The sequence below is a fragment of the Glycine soja genome, chromosome 17 (genome assembly GCF_004193775.1).
Source record: "Glycine soja cultivar W05 chromosome 17, ASM419377v2, whole genome shotgun sequence".
Classification (NCBI taxonomy): Eukaryota; Viridiplantae; Streptophyta; class Magnoliopsida; order Fabales; family Fabaceae; genus Glycine; species Glycine soja.
This window is the reverse complement of record NC_041018.1, coordinates 24,185,701-24,200,244: the sequence shown is the minus strand read 5'-3', so window position 1 is coordinate 24,200,244 and position 14,544 is coordinate 24,185,701. Positions and strand designations below refer to the sequence as shown.

Genomic DNA, 14,544 nt, shown 5'->3' with positions numbered 1-14,544 from the left:
AAGTTGAGTGAATAAGATCTTAAATGGCACAAGAATGATGAAACTCTTGGTTCTACTCTTCATGTTTAATGTTTATCTTTACTTCTTTTTATTTTCTTATTTTTTTCTTAATATGCACTTATTCCCCTTTGCTCCTCTATTCCTTTGGGATTTAGCCACTTATTCCATATTTCTCCATACCTTGTCCTTGGCTCCATTACAACCTTAAAAGACCTTTTGATCCTCATGTGCTTGTGTTTATGGGTTGATTGTCAATTTTAGAATCTTGCCAAGTTTATGTGGTGTTTGCTTTCATGGGTGCTTTGAGGGTAAATAGTAGCCTAGACACTTGAGAGATAGAGTGTATATCTTGTGAGGCTTTATCACTTTTCATTCTTGAGTTGATTAACTATTTTGCCATGATTGGGTTGCTTGGATGATTTTCATGAATGTCTTGACTTTTTGGATCTCCTTATGTTAGATGTTACCCATTCCTTTCATTCCTTGATGTTCATTGAGAAATATGTGAATGTTTTTGTTTGTCTCCCTTTCATATCCTTGGATTTTGTTCTTTGTTTCATTTTGCCCAGGAGTGCAAAAGGCTAAGTATGGGGGGTTTTGATGTGCCATCATTTTCATCTATTTTCTAAACCCTTTTTGCACCATTTTAATTATTGATTGGTCTTAATTGTCAATTAATTAGGCAGTTTTATTATTTGGGCTCATTTAGCTAATTTGATGTTTTTAATCTAATTTCAGGAATTAATGAAACATTGGGCTTAATCCGGATTTTGGTTGTGGACTTGAAGAGGGCAAATAAAGCAGCGCTTACCTTAGTTAATTTCTAATTAGGAAATTTCGCAATTTTATTTTATGTTGTTTTGGGCCAGAGTATTGTAATAGGGCCCAGTGACTTTGAGTGACTCTTTTTAAATAGCTGCCTTGGGATTCGTGCAGGGCATTCTATTCTGCTATGCTATTTTCATTATTCAGAGCTTTGGTTTTAGGTTTTCACGTTTTTCTGTTCCCTTGTTACAGTTTTCATTCTTAATGCAAATTTCCGTTTTCTGTTTCTAATTACGAGTTCATTCTTGCTTCTTCTTCTACTTTCATTTACGTTTCTGTTCATTTACGTTTCTGTTCATTTACGTTTCTGTTCATTTACATTCTTGTTCATTTACGTTTCTGCTTCATGTTTCATTTGCGTTTTCTGTTTGAATCCATGGAAGGCTAGATTTTCTGGTGTTGTTTTCTTTTGAGGATGAAGCCCAACTCTCTTTGAGGTTTCGTTTGTAATGTGGTTTCCTGGCAGTTTTCCCTTCACCAATTATCCCAATTTCGTGAATATTAATCAGTGCACGCTTCGTGTTCGATTAATTGCCTCTGAGCCTAACTGGCGTTCATGCTTAATGGACGAAGGGCTAACTGGTGTATGTGGTGCCTAATCACGTATTGAAAACCCTAAGTTGATTTTCGCTTAGTAAATTGAAATAGGGTTGGATTAAGTGGTTGACTGTTAGGGACGAATTCTCCATAACCCAGGATAAGAGAGTGGCTTCTGAATCAGAGGAAACAACCTATTTTTAATATTAGTAGTTTCGTATTCCATTTTATTTGTTCTGCTCTTTAATTACCAAACAACCAACCCCCCCCCCCCCATCGTTACTGTTACTGCAAGTATATTATGAACATTTGGCTTGTCACTGCTCGTTGGGAAACGACCTAGGATCACTTCCTAGTTACTGCATTTTCATGTTTATTTGATTCGGGTACGGCCTCGATCAACGGCCTTCTTCTTCTTCTGGTGACAGTAGAGTACCAGCAATGACACTCTGACCCTCAAGTCAAGGAGTTGTTCTAGGAACAAGTTGATTTTTGAAGATTATCAATTTTCTATAGTAGAGGTTATTAGCAAGATTAAGTTTCTTTTGTATAGACAAACGCACCTGTTGCATTTGTTTTAGCATCTTGATATAGGCCTTCTTGTATTAGGGAGGCTTTTGATTTTCTCTAGCTGTGGGGTATGTCCCGTTTATTGTTGTATCATTTTGGGTTTAATATAATTTACATTTTTTCCAAGGAGGTGTTCTAGGAAGGTGTATGAGAGTATTGTGATTACATAGACTTACCTCATTGGGTGGCCTCCTTATACACTATGAGAGGCTATCTCTTATTTAGGGAATGATAAGACAAGATAACTCGATCTTTAAGGAGTGGAGATCTAGAACGAAACTGAAATATATATTGGGGTGATCCGCTAATCTTTCCAATCAATTCCATGACTAAAGAAACTAAGTTCTAAACCATTATTCCATCACACACTAATTCATTATTTCTTTTATATATAAAATTATTTTTTTCTTCTTGAAGGCCAGAGAATATGTTCAAGTTAGAAAGAGAAAAAGAAGAAGCAGAAATCACTTATTAAACTTGTATGAACTTGAAGAATAGGAAGTAAGAGCCAGAGTGAAAAGACTTCTCTATAATATCTCAATGTGAGAATTCTTATTCAAGTGTTTAGAGAATGTACAATCTGCTACTTTATTCAAGCTCATCTACAACAGAGAAATAGCTAACAGACAAACTAATGGTAACTAACTAACTAATAGTAAATTAACTAACTGAATTTGAAAATACAAGCGGTAACACCCGCCTCAAGCTGGAATGTGGATGTCCAACATTCCAACCTTGGACTGCAGATTAGTGAAAGGTCCTAGAACCAAAGATTTGGTGAAGATGTTAGCCAATTGAGACTGAGAAGAAACAGGCAACAAATGAATTGTTCCATTTGTAATTTTTCCCTGACAGTGACAATCCAGCCCAATATGCATGGTCCTTTCATGGAAAACTGGATTTGCAGCTATATGGATGGCTTCTTGATTGTCACAATAAAGTACAGCAGGGGATACAGTGTATACTCGATGATCATTTAGCAAGTAAATCAGCCATTCAGCATCACAAGTAGCTTGTGCCAAAGCTCTATATTCTGCTTCTGAAGGAAGATCTGGACACAGTGGATTGCTTCTTACTTTTCCAAGAAATAAGTGATGAACCAAGGAAGAAACATAAACCACTCACTGATTTTTTGGTATCCAATCAAGCTCCCCAATCTGAATCAGAGAAACCTTTCAGCTTGTTATCAGATTCAGCTGAGAAAAATAATCCTTGAGCTGGAGACTTCTTGATGTATCTAAGCACTCTACCAGCTGCTGTAAAATGCATTGAAGTCGGATTATCAATATACTGACTTAAATGACTCACTGCAAACAAATATCTGGCCTTGTGTGAGTGAGATACAGAAGTCTTCCAATCAGTCTATAGTCTCCTATAGACTGATGCATCAGGTAAAGGAGAACCAGCTTCCTTGTGCAGTTTAAGCATGCTGTCCATGGGTGTATTGCAAGGTTTGGTATAAAGTGATACCCTTTACAGATCGGGCAACTTCAAAACCAAGAAATATTTTTTTAACTTGCCTAGATCTCTGATGCTGAATTGCCTGTAAAGTTTGTGTTTGAGGGACTCAATCTCAGTAAGATCATTTCCAGCTAGAACGAAGTCATCAAAATATATCAGAACTACAGTGAATCCTGCAGGAACAGATTTTCTGATTAATGAATAATCTACCTTCGACAGAGTATAACCACACTGCATGAGGAATTCAGTTAATTTTGCACTCCACTGCATACTTGCTTGCTAGAAGCCATAAAAAGACTTGTCAAGCTTGCAAACTAGGTTGGAATCAGGTAGTACAAGACCAGGAGGTGGTGTCATCACTGTCATATATACTTTGTCAAGAAGATCCCCATGAAGGAATGATGTGTTCACAATGCCATTTCTTGGCTGCTCCACAGACAAAAGTGTTCTGACAGTAGTAATTTTCACCACTGGACTGAATGTCTCAGTGTAATCAATTCACTCGGTCTATGTATACCCCTTTGCCACTAATCTAGCTTTGTATCTTTCTATAGAGCCATCAGCTTTATGCTTGATCTTAAACACCCACTTGCATCCAGTAGGTGTTTTCTTATGAGGTAATTCTGCCAACTGCCACGTTTTGTTCTTCTAATTCAGCATCTATAACTTCCTGCCAAAGTCTCTTTTACTGTTTCATGATATGTGGTTGGTTTAGTAAGTGATGACAAGGCTAAAGAATAGTTTCTGTGAGAGGATCATAATTGGTTATATGAGTGTATTGGAGATGGGATATTTGGCTTTAGTTTGTGGAGCAAGGTTAGTAATAAACAATGGTAATCTTATAGGTAAGTAGGGGTCTTTTTGTTTCTAGTGAATCTTCTATTTTCTGGAATTATAGGTATGGAACTATTTGTGTGATCAACTTGGTGAGTGGGCTCAGGTTGTAATGGTGATGGAGGTTGGAAGAAATTAAAAGGGTCTGTAAAACATTCCTGGATATTAATGTTTCATTAGTTGCTATCATCTAAGATTAAGCCTTTGACTCAAGTTTTGTATCCACAGAAGATACACTTTCTGGCTCTAGCATCCAGCTTCTTTCTAAGTACATCTAGTGTCTTAGCAAAACATCAGCACCCAAAAAGTGATATCTGCAACTTCAACAAACAGCATCTGATACGGTGATTTATTGGCAAGAAACCTCATGGGTAATCTATTGATTAGACAGGAATATCAAGGTTCTAGCAGAGGCTAAAATGTGTTGGTGCTTACACTTTTCCATTTTGTTGTGGTATTTCTACACATGAGAGTTGATGAATGATGCCCTTGGCTATGTAAAAATCTTGTTGTCTGAATTCTGGCCCATTATCAGAGCTAATGCATTTCACTTTGGTGTTGAATTGATTCTCAACCATGCATATAAACTCCTTAATAAGAGCTTGGAGGACGACCCAGTGGTTATTATAATAACATGAAGGACATAGGTTTGAGACTTCTATGGACCATTATTTTAAAAAAAAAATTGAAAAGCATATTTTTTTACATAATATTCCCAATATGAATTAGCTAAAAGTATTTTCGGTCTTCCCATATGTATGGCAGATGCAGGAAAAAAATCTCTCCCATTGGTAGACATGAACAGATTCAAAACGGATAAATGCACTTGTAATTCATTCATTGCATAATCGGATTTGGCATTTGTAATTTATTCATTGCAATTTCCAATCAACATCTGCGAATCGTACAAGTATCGAAAATATATGGTCAGATCGAATAGATTTTTGGTGACCTTGATAACGGCCTTAGAAAAATTATTCTTAACCTGTTTTGGTTTTAAACTAAAAGATAAGTAGAATTTATTTCTCATGCTTACACAGAACAAATAATGATTAAATTAGTAGTTTTATTAAAGACAAAGTTCGAATTCGATTCTTTGGTATTTTATTTTAGGGGAAATAAATTATATCGATTCACTTAAAAAATTCTCGATAAATAAAAACCACAATTATACCTTATCGATTTACTTTTAAAATTTTAACTTTCATAAAACCAAAAATAAAAACAAACCACCGAATATTAAAGCACTCGGATTTGATTCTATGTTGTCAAAGCAAGTTTATTTTAGCAAAATTGAAGATTCTTGCATAGTCACGAACACATCAAAACAGAGGAAGAAGAGCAAACAGCCGATCGTTAAAAAATCCAACCCAAAATTTGAACACAAATTATAGTAAAAGCAAACCAAGCCAAAATTTGAACACAAATTATAAAGAAAAAGCAAACCAAGCCAAAAATTGAACACTACAAATAGAAAGTTGACATTTAATAAACCAAAGCAACACAACGCAGCAAAGTCCTGAAACTCGCTGCGCTTAACAAAAATGTAATCAGGGGTTCCGACAAACACAACACATTAAAACACAGATAAATAAAAGCAATTTTGCCACCGTCGATCAAGAACCCAGTTCTGGGAACAACAGTTGCGAGATGATGGTGGAGACTTCAAACTTTGTCCGAAAAACAAGCTACCTAGAAAAGAAGACACAAGAGTACAGAAAAGAAACCAACATTTATTGTAACCAACATCCCCTGATGAACCAGCCCGCACGATTCACTTCTTCTTCTGGGCAGCCTTGGTGACCTTGGCTCCGGTAGGATCCTTCTTCTCAACGTTCTTGATGACTCCCACAGCAACAGTTTGACGCATGTCCCTAACAGCAAACCTACCAAGTGGAGGATACTCGGAGAAAGTTTCAACAACCATGGGTTTGGTTGGAATCATCTTAACAAAACCAGCATCACCGTTCTTCAAAAACTTGGGCTCCTTCTCAAGCTCTTTGCCGGATCGCCTGTCAATCTTGGTCATGAGTTCAGCAAACTTGACAGCAATGTGAGAAGTGTGGCAGTCGAGGACAGGGGCATAGCCATTTCCAATCTGACCAGGGTGGTTCATGATGATGACTTGGGCTGTGAAGTTAGCAGCCTCCTTTGCAGGGTCATCCTTTGAGTTTGAGGCAACATAACCACGCTTCAAATCCTTAACAGCAACATTCTTAACATTGAATCCCACATTGTCACCAGGATGTGCCTCTGTAAGAGATTCATGGTGCATCTCCACAGACTTGACTTCAGTTGTCAGTCCAGTTGGTGCAAAAGTCACCACCATTCCAGGCTTCAAGACACCGGTCTCAACACGTCCCACTGGCACAGTTCCAATACCTCCAATCTTGTACACATCCTGAAGGGGAAGCCTGAGGGGCTTGTCAGAGGGCCTCTTGGGCTCACTAATCTGGTCAAGTGCATCAAGCAGAGTTGGACCCTTGTACCAGTCAAGGTTTGTGGACCTCTCAATCATGTTGTCTCCCTCAAAACCAGAGATAGGAACAAAAGGAATCTTGTCAGGGTTGTATCCTACTTTCTTCAAGTAGGAAGAGACTTCCTTCACAATTTCATCATACCTGGCCTTGGAATACTTGGGTGTAGTAGCATCCATCTGTTGCAAAATGGGACAAGAACATTAATTAAAATAAAATAATCTAATAAAATGAAAGGGGCCTTAAAAGTCGAGACATAATTTACTTTGTTACAGCAGCAAATCATCTGTTTCACACCAAGGGTGAATGAAAGCAGAGCATGTTCACGAGTCTGTCCATCCTTGGAAATACCAGCTTCAAAACCACCAGTGGTCGAATCAATGATAAGAACAGCACAGTCAGCTTGGGATGTCCCAGTAATCATATTCTTAATGAAATCCCTATGTCCAGGCGCATCAATAACTGTGCAATAATACTTTGTTGTTTCAAACTTCCACAAAGCAATATCAATGGTGATTCCTCTTTCACGCTCAGCCTTAAGTTTGTCCAGCACCCAGGCATACTTGAAAGACCTCTTGTTCATCTCAGCAGCTTCCTTCTCAAACCTCTCAATAACACGCTTGTCAATGCCTCCAAGCTTGTAAATCAGGTGACCAGTGGTAGTGGATTTCCCAGAGTCGACATGGCCAATGACCACAATACTGATGTGAACCTTTTCCTTACCCATCTTCCTTAAATCTGCAAAAATCCAGAAAAAAAAAAAGTTGTCAAAACCATAACACATCAACACACCATATAAAGTAAAAATAAAAGTTTAACAACATTAAGACCTTTGTCATTACAAAACCTTTCATAAGCATAAAAAGATTAAGATCTAAATACCCACCATACAACAAGCCCAAAAATAGGTATGCTCAATCGTAACGCATCAAACTCAGTATGATTCCAACAGATAAAAAAATAGACATAACAAAATTTATGGCACTCCCATACATAAGATCGAGATAAAACAAGGGCATGTTTAGCACACTGTGACGTATATAGATCTATTCATCAGTAACCAAAAAACTTGAGCTTGAACCGATTAAAAGTAACAGATAATAGATCTATTCATCAGTAACCAAAAAACTTTAGCTTGAATCGATTAAAGTAACAGTTAATAGATCTATTCATCAGTAACCAAAAACTTTCTTGAACCAAAAACTTATATAAGATCTGGATCCAAAGATTTGAATATAACAAGCAAATAAAAGCCTTACCAAAAAAACTTTAAATCAAAAGTAATAAAAAAAACACTTTTGAAAACACCATAGCACCGTTATTAACAACTCGAACGAAAAGAAGAAGAATAAGCACATACTACACAAACAAAATTGATCTCTGAAACATGGATAAAATTGAAGACAACGACGACAGATTCAGAAAAAACATATTGCAAGCAACATAAACCAATAGAATAAACACGAATAGAAGGAATAAAATCCATAGAACGGTGGTAGATAACGAACCTAGAAGAAGCTGCGCTAAAACCCTAGCCGCAAGAGAAGAAGAGTGAACAAAGGTGTGAAGAGAAGTAATGCGACGAGGGTTAGAGGGTTTATTTATAGCTACAACTCTTTTCTTCTGTTTACGAAATTACCCTTACTAATTTACCCTAGTTCCGTTTGTATCCTTCTCTGCTTTCGTAGCGACAATTGAAACGCTCGCTAAAGCGCGTGCTTCTCACGTCTCGTAGTTCGGATTAGAGTTTGTTTCACGCGCCTACTACCGCGTGGATATTTGTTTGGGTGACGGTGCTGGAGGGTCCGAGAATGTTGTGAGGAAGGGTTGGGGAACGCGGCTTCTATTATGCGGCTGTGAAAACGACGCCGTACAGTGCAGTTGAGTGCGTGGGAAGATTTTTTCTCAAAAACCCTAGCGCGGCCATTACTCGATAGTATTTATATTTATAATATTTATTTAATTTTTTTTAAGTATAATGGTAAATTATAAATATAAGTTTTTCTATTATTATGATTTTAAGGTATTTTTTATTATTTTTAATTTCACAAAGATAAAATTTAATCACATATATAAATATGGTTGGCTCTCACAAATAATAGACTTATTCAACTCGATAATAATTATCTCATGAAAAAATACTTCTAGTTTTTACAAATATATATATATATGCAAAAATATATTAAAACATATATATAATTTATATTTTAAATATATTATATCACTCAATCTATATATTTATATATCTATATCTATATATCATATACAACACAATTGATGATAATGTCTCACAGCACACGTAAAAGGATAAAAAATATTCAACTGATATTATCTTTAAGTACACTGATTGATTCAAAAAGTGAGAATTATTTGATTACACGTATTAATAAATAAAAACAATTATTATATTATTTTTAAATTCCATATCAAAATCAATATCAATTAATCTATATCATATCATATATCAATAAAATATATGATTATATTCTTTATTTAAATTTCATATCAATATCAATTAATAATCTATTTTATTTTTTATCATTATTTTAATTGGAACCGATAGTAAAAAAATTATTATTTCTATATGGTTATTTTTAAAATTTTATTAATTGTCTATCAAAATGCTATTAATTTTTATTAATAAATAAATTCCATAATTATTCTCATTATGTATTTTTTTAGAGAATTCTCATTATGACCATTTAGATTCTTTGAAAGAAAAAAACTTCATTTTATTTAATTTACGGAAATAATTTATTTAGGACAATAAGTCATGTTAAAAATTATTTTTATTTAGGTGATATTTTAATTTAAAATTTATAAACCAAAATAAATGTGATAATAAATTATTTCCATAAATAAAGTTTGATAAACTGTAATTGCTTTACATATATAATTTGATTGTTATTTATTTTGATTTTGATTTCTTTTTTAAAAAATCATTTTTTACTACTTTTCTATCCTCTATAAATTGTGAAATTGAAATTCGCATTGCAACTGATTTCTTCTCGCCTGATTAATTGATTGTCATTCTTTGTTGTTTGTATTTAATTGTTGAAATTTCAAGCCGTGCTGATGATCAAATCACGGTGGTGGTTTGATGGAGTTGCAAAGTTTGTTTTTATGTTTTTTCCTTTGTTTTTCTTTTCTTTTTTTTATACATACCGTTTGATTTTTTGGCTGTAGGTGTTTTTATGTTTTATTTATAATTTTATTTTTTGATAAGTTGATTATTGTTTTATTTATTTATTTTTGGTTTTATTGTTGATAAATGTGTAGTAAATATATCTTTATGAATGTGACTTGCGTGTTATAATTGAGATTGAGAAGAAGCGTTTAATAGATTGTTGGTTTTTTTGCCGATGGATTGTGTGGGCATTATGCATATTATATAGTTTTTATTCTTTATTTTTTGTATTAAATATATTCTTCATCATTTGTTTTTTTATCATACAATAAACAAGTTCTTATATTCGTTTAAGGATTCAATCGAAAGTAATTTTTTTTTCACAAAAAAATATTTTATCAAATCAACTAATAATGATAATGAATAAGTTTCTTATTTCAAAATTGATTTAGTTTTATATTTTTAAGTAATATAACAATTTTCAGTAAAAAAAAAGTAACATAACAAATTAATAATATTGTCAACATATTTTTTATATACAAATTTACTCCCTCCTCGATAAATTTGTGCATCGCATAGGTACTGCAAAGACTTAATATATTTTTGGGAATAATTAAGTTAAAAAAGAAAGATTTCTTTTTTTCATGTGGGTTGGGTTGTCTTTAAAAAGAAAGGGTTAAAATGCAATTTTTATCTTCTTATTTTTTTTAAATTTGTACTTTTAATCTTCTTATTTTTTAATTGAGTTTTTTTTCAAAAGTTCACAATTTCAGTCCATCATTTTTAACTAAGACATTTAATGTCCCACTTTAAAAAAAATCCTCAATTTTAATCATTATGGTCAATTTCAAACATTGATCTATATATTATGTAAATGTTGACAATTTATTATACATATGATAAATGTTTTTCTAAAATTATTTAATTGCTAACAAGCTTAATTTATTACAAAAAGAATTAAAAAATATATAATCAACAAGTTTGAGACTAAAATTGCATATTTTTTAAGAGTGGAGATAAAATATCTCAATTAAAAAATAAAAGGACTAAAATAATAATTTAAAAAAATAGAGGATAAAATATCTCAATTAAAAAATAGGAGGACTAAAATTACATAATTAAAAAAATAGGAAGACAAAAATTGCATTTTAACCAAAAGAAAGATATTATAATGCAAATATATTTTAAATTAAATTTTGAAAATAATTTAATATAAAATTAATCAAATTCTTAAGGATTAATTCAAATAATTAACATTAATATAATTTTTTCCCTTTAATTTCAATCAAAATTAAATGTTTTTTAATAATATTTTTTATGGTTAGAACATTTTTAGATGATGTTTAAAGCTTAAAAAGTTAAATTGAATAAAAAAAAGTAATCCATTATAATTAAACAATTTCACTTAATTTTTGTAACAAGTTAATTCATAAGTAATATAAATTTTGATTCTAATTTTTACCTTATTTAAATTAATACATCTCACTATTTTTAATAAATGCAACTAAACAAGTATCATGAAAATACAAAATTATATTAATTAAAGTAATTGTAATGTAACTAAAAAGTTTTAAATTAATCTAACTAATGTGATTTTCTTATTGATCATTAAAATATATTCTGATTTAAATTATAGTAATTGAGGTAATTATATTTTAATCGATAATTCAATTATATATTCAAGTTTAAATTAATTAATAACACTATAAAATTTAAATTTAAAATTATATTAAGATTTTTTATTATATTTATTTTAGTCAGAGTAATTTTTTAAAAAAATTATCATGAAAATATAAATAATTTTTCATTTGTAAGTAAATATAAATATACAATTATATTAAGTAAAGTAATCATTCATTAACATTTTTTAAATTTACAGAAATTAAAATTAATATTAAAATAAAACTTATCTTAATCATTAAAAATTATATTTTTAAGATTGTGGTTGAATAAAATTTAAATAAATATAATTTTTAAAAATATGAAAAATACAGTAATACAAGAAATGTAGTTTAAAGCCAACATCCTTGCATAGCATAGCACGGATAATAAGCTAGTTTATATAAACTTATGTCTTAAAATTTAAAATTTTCTCCTCTAAAGTGAACATGTTTTAAAAATAAATAATAATATTAATTGTTGACAATCTCACTGAGAATTAAGTTATGTTTGGTAAGATATTTTGAGTAGTTTCTAATTTTTTTATATTTTATTTTATTTTTATCTTCGATATATTTATTTATTTTACATGTTACCTTTTAAAAAAAATTATAATTTTTATTATTTTTATTATTATTTTATAATTTTTAATTACTTCAATGATTAGTTTTACCAAATACTTCTAATTTAATAAATTAGTTGTTCGGCTTTCAGCTCCGAACTACTAGTTAGTTTTTTAACTTCTAGCTAACTTTCTAGTTTCCAACTAGTTTTTCATCTAATTTTACCAAATATAATCTTAGTTTGTGACTATTTTAGTTACTTTTTTAACTTTTTTTACTAACTGAACAAATTATTTGATTATTCGGTAAAATAACTTTTTTAAAATAGTTTCTAGTGTTTTTTGAAATATTAGGTGAAGTGGCATTTTTTTAAACCTAACTTCTATCTTCTAGTTTTTCATATTTTATTACCTTTTAATCCTTAAAATATTTATTCAATTTTTTTATTATACTTTCCAAATATGTCATTTTAAATTTTTCAGGTATGTCAGTTATAACACCCCATTTTTTGTAAAATAAACAAAGAGTTTTATTTTAAAATTAGTAGAGTTTTTAGAAATTAAATAAATGAGATAAAAGAATTTTTATTAATTAAAATAAGAGTTTCATAGTATTAGAAAATAAATAGAGTAAAATGATGTTTTAAAAAATAAAAGTATGTTTTAATTGGTTATTTATTCAATGAAAGAGTAAAATAGAGTAAATAATAGGATGAGAGTACCCTAGTTATAAATAGAGACATATTAGGTCAGTTTTTACATTTATGATACGTCTCTATGCTCTCCTTTACTCTCAAATTAGTTTTCTTTTCTCTCTCTCTCAAAATCCTTTTTTTCTCGCATAAACTCAAATTTGTCCCAGTAAAATTATGATCATGGACTCGTTAACCGTTGAATCATTGTGAAATTTTGACACTGCCTTCAGAACTCATTCTCACACATTTCCACCGTTGAGATTTACGAAATAATGTCTGTAGAGAGAGAAATGTCCCTCGTATGGAGACAATGAAATTGAGGCTCAAATCCTTTCTCTTTCTCTCTAATGCATGAAAATCCTAACAGAGCAACTAGAAGAAAAGTTTGAGGAATCATAGGAAATCACTAGAGACACCATTACTGCTGCCAGACTACACATGTGAGCCCGCTTAAAGGTAATGGATGATTTATTGTAATTGGGGTTAGAATGAACATATGCAGAGATCCTTAGAGGATCAAATTGGAGTTTATTTTGGGATGTTTATGATTATAATTTTGCCTTTGTGATTATAATCACGAGATTTTTATGTTTGATGGACCAATTGATGTCCTAATGCAAATTGGTTGATAAAATTGAGTGCTCTTGGTCTTTTTTGTGTTTTTGAACATATGATTTTAATTCCTTTGCTTTTCATATGACTAAGTAAAATTGTTTGAGGGGTTTTACTCTCCATGCTGTGATAAAAGACATATTAGGTCACTTGGAGGCGCAACGAGTTAATGATTCTGAAAAAAATTGAGTAGTTGTGTGTATTGCATAGTTCATAAGTAAAGTCTGTGTTTGTGCCATGTATTTATTAATATTGTGTGATGTGCATATGATTCATAAGGTGTGATAACATGTTGCTTTGGGATTATAACATTATTATTGAGATTGGGTGTATGTGATAAATTGAGTATGTGTTGAATTGTAAGATACATGTGTATTGAAATGTTGTGTGCATTGAGTTATAAGTTATGAATCATACAATCACACAACTGTAAGACCTTTTAAGAGAGACGACTTAATGCGCGATGAGTATTGTGATGAGATCCACTATGGAAACCTGACAAGTTTAATCACTTTGAGGCACGACAAGTTAAAATTATTTTGAGAACAATTTAGAAGACGTGTGTTTTGTATAGTTCATAGATAAAGTCTACATGCTAAAATGTTTTCTCGGTTGGACCTGAATCAGGAGGGAGAGACATTGACAGACTCTTTGGAATCTAGGCCTTGGGAGTACATACACCCAGCTTGAGTACTCTTTTAAGCTTGTGTCGATCCCACATGGTTAGAGTATTCTTGCAAAACAGTGTGATCCTGACTGGTCTCCCTACGATTTTACCCAATGAGAGCGACCTAACTTACCAATGTGTGGTCTTTCTTATCATGTACTCCTAGGTGCCCGACGAGGTTTTTCACTGACATGGTACCACATTGCATATAAAATTGAGTCTTAATGTATTTATTGCATAACGTCTATGTAATGATCATTATGACTTATTACGTGATGATGGGTAGTGAATTGTGTGAGTGTGAGATGTTGTGTTATACTTGAGATGTGTTGTTTTGACATGGTACCACATTGCATATAAAATTGAGTCTTAATGTATTTATTGCATAACGTCTATGTAATGATCATTATGACTTGTTACGTGATGATGGGTAGTGAATTGTGTGAGTGTGAGATGTTGTGTTATACTTGAGATGTGTTGTTTTGAACACATGGTTAATGTGAAGGTGTGGAATGTGA

General features: G+C 31.8%; 1 protein-coding gene across 1 annotated transcript; it reads right to left on the bottom strand.

Moving 5' to 3' along the window:
- Nucleotides 1–5,657: 5,657 nt before the first annotated feature.
- LOC114393354 (elongation factor 1-alpha) lies at nucleotides 5,658–8,323 on the bottom strand. Its single transcript, XM_028354663.1, has 3 exons — nucleotides 8,213–8,323; nucleotides 6,970–7,442; nucleotides 5,658–6,883 (listed from the first exon to the last, which is right to left on the bottom strand). The coding sequence occupies exons 2-3, from the start codon at nucleotides 7,429–7,431 to the stop codon at nucleotides 6,002–6,004; spliced, it is 1,344 nt and encodes a 447-aa protein (XP_028210464.1). The 5' UTR covers nucleotides 7,432–7,442; nucleotides 8,213–8,323; the 3' UTR covers nucleotides 5,658–6,001.
- Nucleotides 8,324–14,544: the final 6,221 nt, after the last annotated feature.

Coding starts and splice junctions, on each gene's coding strand:
- LOC114393354 (XM_028354663.1), bottom strand. CDS start 7,431: ATGGGTAAGGAAAAGGTTCACATCAGTATTGTGGTCATTGGCCATGTC. Junction 6,884..6,969: donor TGATTTGCTGCTGTAACAAA/GTAAATTATGTC, acceptor ATTTTGCAACAG/ATGGATGCTACTACACCCAA.